At 29.6% G+C, this 6000-nt stretch overlaps 1 protein-coding gene across 1 annotated transcript; it reads left to right on the plus strand.

The window, feature by feature from the left end:
* Positions 1-613: 613 nt before the first annotated feature.
* Positions 614-5552, plus strand: LOC132947542 (beta-galactosidase-like). The gene is made up of 7 exons (XM_061017848.1): positions 614-625; positions 3494-3683; positions 3844-4181; positions 4247-4522; positions 4580-4717; positions 5013-5228; positions 5311-5552. The coding sequence occupies exons 1-7, from the start codon at positions 614-616 to the stop codon at positions 5512-5514; spliced, it is 1374 nt and encodes a 457-aa protein (XP_060873831.1). The 3' UTR covers positions 5515-5552.
* Positions 5553-6000: the final 448 nt, after the last annotated feature.

A 6000-nucleotide genomic window follows, 5' to 3' on the forward strand; every position in this document is an offset into this window, starting at 1 on the left:
ATTGTAATTAAAAAACGAATGACTGTAGATACTTGAAAATTTCACTGAATGTTTATATTAGCATTTTCTATACACCATAAAATGTTGAAAATATTTTGACTCTTTTTGAGCTGTTTACGGACATTGTCAGTTTTCAATTTTTTTAGTTTTTTTTCTATAAATATCAATACATTTTTATTTGTTGGGTAAAAAAGCGTGAAAATTTAATATAAGGCTCCTGATATATCGTTCTAATAGCAGTTGAAAAATATTAAAAATACATAGGCACAATTTTTTTTTTATGAGCATTTAAAGTTCAAATATTGACAAAATTTATCAAATTTATAATTTATTAATTATTTTGTAGTTAAAAATTTATAAAATGTTCAACTTTTATGGCTAAGGATTGAAAATTTAAAACAAGGCTCCACATAAAAAAATGGGTTATATATAAATTATTACCTTATTCACAATAATATCATGAAACATACTTGGTAATATACTATAATATCATAGGCTGACTGACCGTTTTCGCTCAGAATCGTTTTTTTTTACAATGATATTATATCATTGAATTCAAATTTAACACCATCCATTACACTGTAAATCAATTTTATCAAATTTTTTAAACGCCATGCATCCAAATGTAAGAAAAAAGCGTGAAGCCCAGGGTCTGGACCCTGCTCGCCCCCCCCCCCCCCTAATGACGGCCGTAATGCGAGAAAATTAGTCATCACTCACAGTGCCGCAACTTGGTACATATTGGTGGGTGTGCGACCAAATATATAGGGCCCATGTATAGAGGCAAAACTACAGGGGAGGGGAGAGAGGGGCTATAGCCCCCACCCCCCGACTACGATTCAGACCCCGCCAAAAAATATTCCTTATTTATTTAGATATAAGGCGTTTATAGGTTATTTTAAATTAATAGTTTTGTTAGGTGTACTGTAGCCCGCCAGAATTTTTAAGACGAACGTCTCTCCAGCACCACCCATTCAAAAATTTTACAATTTTTTTTTACAGGAAATTAGCATGTAATTAGCATGTAATTAGCATGAATTTGCATGACTATCGCCAAAATTTGCATGACAAAGTATACAACTCTATGACAAAAAATGATGTGCGGTGCTGGAGAGACGTCTCACCAGCACCACCCAACGTGAAAAATTAAAAATAATAACAAACTCGATATACCAAAATGTAGCACGTGATTAGCACGAATTTGCACGATATACCCGGAAATTCGCACGTGTCTGGTTCGCGAACAAACCACGTTCGACTATTTCGCGCGTTTTTTTTTATAAGCATTTAAAGTTCAAAAATCACGAAAGTTAGCAAATTATTTTGAGTTGAGAATTCGTAAAAATTTTTCTTTTTAAATCTAAGATTTTAATTTTGGTAATAATACAAAACTGTGTACAAAGTTAAATTCGAGTTGCACCAAGTTTATATTTTTAAATTAAAGGTTTTCGAAACGTAATTTCTGGTTAAGAAAATTTTGAAATAAAGTTCCCCATTTGATATTTTAATTAATTTAACTTTAGTTTTACTCAGACGCATCCACGTTGAATCAAAATCAACATATAATTTTGCTTTATTATCCCAATTTAATAAGTTTTCGGCCTCTTCTCAGGCAGCTGAAGCTGGTTGAATCATAAAATACCTCCTACCTCCATTGGTATAGGCACCTATTGTATAAGTACAGGTATGAAGTATTTTATTCCCCACTCATTACACTTCTGCAGTATTATATTTAAGTATTTATTAGAACTTTACACAGAGTTTTTCAAACGTTTAATAGAAATTTCGTAAACAATCTTATTAAATTTTATTTTTTAAAATTGGTTACACTTGGAGGTTGGAATTTTTTTAAATAGATAACAATTTATTGTCAATTTATTTGAATGTAGTACCTATACAATTTGAATTCAGTTAATCAAAATGTTTTATTTGTACATTTTATGGTATACAAATGCTTTGATAATTTATTTTATTATACTGTATAAATCAGAAGCTCACACAATACAACTGTATTTTGATTGACTGCTTTTGACTTTTTGATAGTGTCATCAAATAATTCCCTATTGTTAGGCCCTCTTTTACAGTACGCTACATAGTGACCAACAGATGTGCTTAATCTACTTAGCCCTTTAGGATTATGTTATTTAGGATTATATTAATACCTACGTTTCTACTCATAAATTATACTATGTATAATTTATTATTTTACTTATTTTATTTAAAATAGTATAATGGCTTTTGGGTTTACTACAGCGCCAACACCTCTCTTCAATTTTTTTTTTTAGTACTGTAACTCTAGTTGAATAATTTGTATTGACTTGAAAATTGATAATTTGGTGCCCCATGAATAATCATTCTTTAATGAACTAAATATTTTGAATAGTTTTTTCTGTTTAAGTTTCGGGGCATTTTAGTTTGAACTTCGTAATGTGTGTTTCTACTGTCAAATTTTTTCAAAACTTTTATTTTTGTTTTCTAAAATCAATTTGCCTGCGGGCGCCAACACCTCCCTTCAATTTTTTTTTTATGATTTTAACTCTAGCCAAATTTTTTAAACATTAACAATCTGGTACCCTTTGAATAATTCTTTAATGAACTAAATATTTTGAATAGTTTTTTCTGTTTAAGATTTTGGAGATTTTAGTTTGATGTTTGTAATGTGTAATCCAACAATATAATTTATATACATTTTTTTTTGTATTCTAAAATGCATTTGCCGGCGGGCGCCAACACCTTCCTTCAATTTTTTTTTATAATTTTAACTCTAGCCGAATTTTTTAAACATTTTTAGTACTGTAACTTTAGTTGAATATTTTGTATTGACTTGAAAATTGATAATTTGGTGCCCCATGAATAATCATTCTTTAATGAACTAAATATTTTGAATAGTTTTTTCTGTTTAAGTTTCGGGACATTTTAGTTTGAACTTCGTAATAATTTTCAAATTTTATAGAATTGAGGAAAATTTGAAAAACCGGTACTGGTTCCGTTAAGGTATAATTAAATTAATCCAACTGTGATATTTAAATTAATGTTAAAGATATATTTAAGGTATTAGTGTTTTAAAACAGTCAGTACTCATCACTTTAGTCACAATGTGGTAAATCCTAGTTTTTGCACTTTTCGGAACGTTATTGACTTAGTGACAAAATAGTGATAAAAGTTGAAAGTAAGCAGTACTAAGCAGTTTTAATAAGCAAAGTTAATAACTTGAATCATAATATGATGTTGCAGATCAAAATTATATTTTAATACTACATTAAAAACCGAACAGGAATTTAACAAGTAATAACTCATAACGAGTAAGTATATATAATCATTTTTGTTTTTGTATTTTCACAATTCCACATTTATTTGTTCTTATACAGCGTTAGAAATTTTTTCAGAAATTATTTTTTTAATATTTTGGGAATTTTTTTCTGATTGCCTGGTAGATATCTTTAATGTTCTATTGTCAATCAAAGATGAAAAAAATATATATACATTTCATTAGGTAGAAAATGAGTATGGAAGTTTTTATGCCTTCGATTCTGGGTATAAATTATGGATACGTGATTTATTTAGGATTTATATAGAAAATAAGGCTGCGCTTTTTACAATTGATGGATGTGGTCAGTCATACTTTGACTGTGGCGTTATTCCAGAAGTATACGCAACTGTAGATTTTGGAATTTCATCAAACGGTTAGTATTACAAAAAGTCAAAGTAGATTATTTGGTGTGTGAAAAAATTTAAAAATATCATCAAAACACTGAAAGTCGTGCCAATTTATAAAATTGAATTAATAAATATTAAATTTATTGCAGATTTGAATTATAGTATATTTTTATATGTTTGTTTTAGCTTCTCAATGTTTTGACTTCATGAGAAAGGTTCAAAAAGGAGGTCCACTAGTGAACTCAGAGTTCTATCCCGGTTGGTTAACTCATTGGCAAGAATCAGTATCTATAGTCAACCCCATCGATGTTGTAAAACAAATGAAAGTAATGTTGGCAATTAATGCTTCGTTTAAAATTTTCGGTACAAATTTTGGATTCACATCGGGGGTGAATACAAATGACACCAAAGAAAGTATTGGATACTTACCACAGTTGACCTCATACGATTATAATGCTCCATTGGATGAAGCTGTAGACCCTACAGAAAAGTATTTCAAAATTAAACAGACACTTGAAGAAGCCGTGAGTTTTAATAACAGTTAACTATCCAATATACATATACAGTTTATTAATTAATTATTTTAAAGAAATATGCTGTGACAAACGAGATATCACCAAATCCCGCACCCAAAGGTGCCTATGGAAAATTCTATTTAAGACCTTTGGTTAGCATATTTGAAAAGGTTGCTCAACGTATTAAACCAGTGATCAGTGATGTTCCTTTACCGTTTGAGGACTTAGATATTAACACTGGTTTTGTAATGTATGAAACAACATTAACAGATGATCAAAAAAATGTTGAAAATCCAGTAAACCTAACTGTGAACACGGTTAGAGATCGAGCAATCATTTACCTGGATCAAGTAGAGTTACATTGCAGTTATAGTTTTAGAAACATGAGCGTTCAAATTTTTTTTTAGGTACAAGTGGGTACTATGAATCGGTTGAAAGCTAATACTACAATAAGCTTAAACATTAACCGTACTGTTCAAAACCTAAGCATTTTAATTGAGAATCAGGGAAGGATGAATTTTGGAGACTTAATTGAAGATAGGAAGGTAATAATAGCTGACAATAAATTATTTTATTCATGGTCTGAGACTGAAATAGTATAATTTATAATAGTATACTATAGTATTATAGTATAATATAATGCTTACCAGTTACCATAGAAGTTAATATTTGATAAATTGTGTACAGACTGGCGAGTGGTTACATTACCTTTTTAGAAACAAAAGTGGTAATATTTACAATCACTGAATTAGATTGTATTATATTTATTTTAACTACCAACTGAGTATAATTACTGAATTAAAATATTGTATGTAAAATAATACTAATTATATTTTCTAGGGAATTTTTGATCAAGTGATTCTCGGAAATAAAATATTAAGCCCCTGGAAAATGACTGCATATCCTTTGAATGGTACATCATGGATTTCTTCAATCAAATCAGTTGAAAACGTCAACAGTGTTAAATTACCAGCATTTTATAAAACACAGTTTACATTAACAGTTAACTATACAAAATGTTTAGACACTTATTTGGACACTTCAGGCTGGACAAAGGTGTGTTCTTACAAGTTAATACTGTTAAGTCGACTTTTATCCACATATTTACAATTTAAAAAATAATATTCGATATTTACAGGGTGTAGTGTTTTTAAACAATGTAAACCTTGGTCGGCATTGGCCACTTGGTGGACCTCAAGTTACACTTTATGTGCCAGCTCCTTTTTTAAAACCATCACCTTATGCCAATACACTAGTGATATTAGAACTTGAAGGTACATCTCAAGATTTGTCCGTGAAATTTGTGGATAAACCTGTTCTTGATGGTCCTATAATGACATAGATAAAATGTATGTTATATAATTGATTAAGAAAAATATATTAAAATTATTAAATGTTTGATTTATTTTATTTTTATCATATAATAATTATCGTGATTTTAAACTCTGTGTGTCATTCTATAAAACCATTCATTGACAAGCAATAATTCACAGTTCATAACATCAACTAGATAGGGCCCAGCTAGGATACCTACATAATTCATATATTGTGTATAGCAATGCAATCTAGGTATCTTGCGACGGAAGTGAGTGGATGCCACAGTATGGTCTTTGCGTTAGAAGCTTCAAATTGAGTACCTAGGTATTTTGTTGTTTTTTAAATTTTTATTTACATAATTTTTTCTAGTGATTCCATCACCACATACCAGATGACGATACGTCATCCAGTAAAAAGATTGTCCGTGGCAATAAATATATAATTCAAGTTTAAAAAGTACTCTGAACTGAAATTTGAAAGTATCTATTTTATGAAAATAACCTGAACGCAC

The sequence above is a fragment of the Metopolophium dirhodum genome, chromosome 6 (assembly GCF_019925205.1).
Source record: "Metopolophium dirhodum isolate CAU chromosome 6, ASM1992520v1, whole genome shotgun sequence".
NCBI classification, from domain to species: Eukaryota; Metazoa; Arthropoda; class Insecta; order Hemiptera; family Aphididae; genus Metopolophium; species Metopolophium dirhodum.

Coding starts and splice junctions, on each gene's coding strand:
- LOC132947542 (XM_061017848.1), top strand. Junction 3,684..3,843: donor TTTTGGAATTTCATCAAACG/GTTAGTATTACA, acceptor TGTTTGTTTTAG/CTTCTCAATGTTTTGACTTC. Junction 4,718..5,012: donor ACTTAATTGAAGATAGGAAG/GTAATAATAGCT, acceptor TATATTTTCTAG/GGAATTTTTGATCAAGTGAT.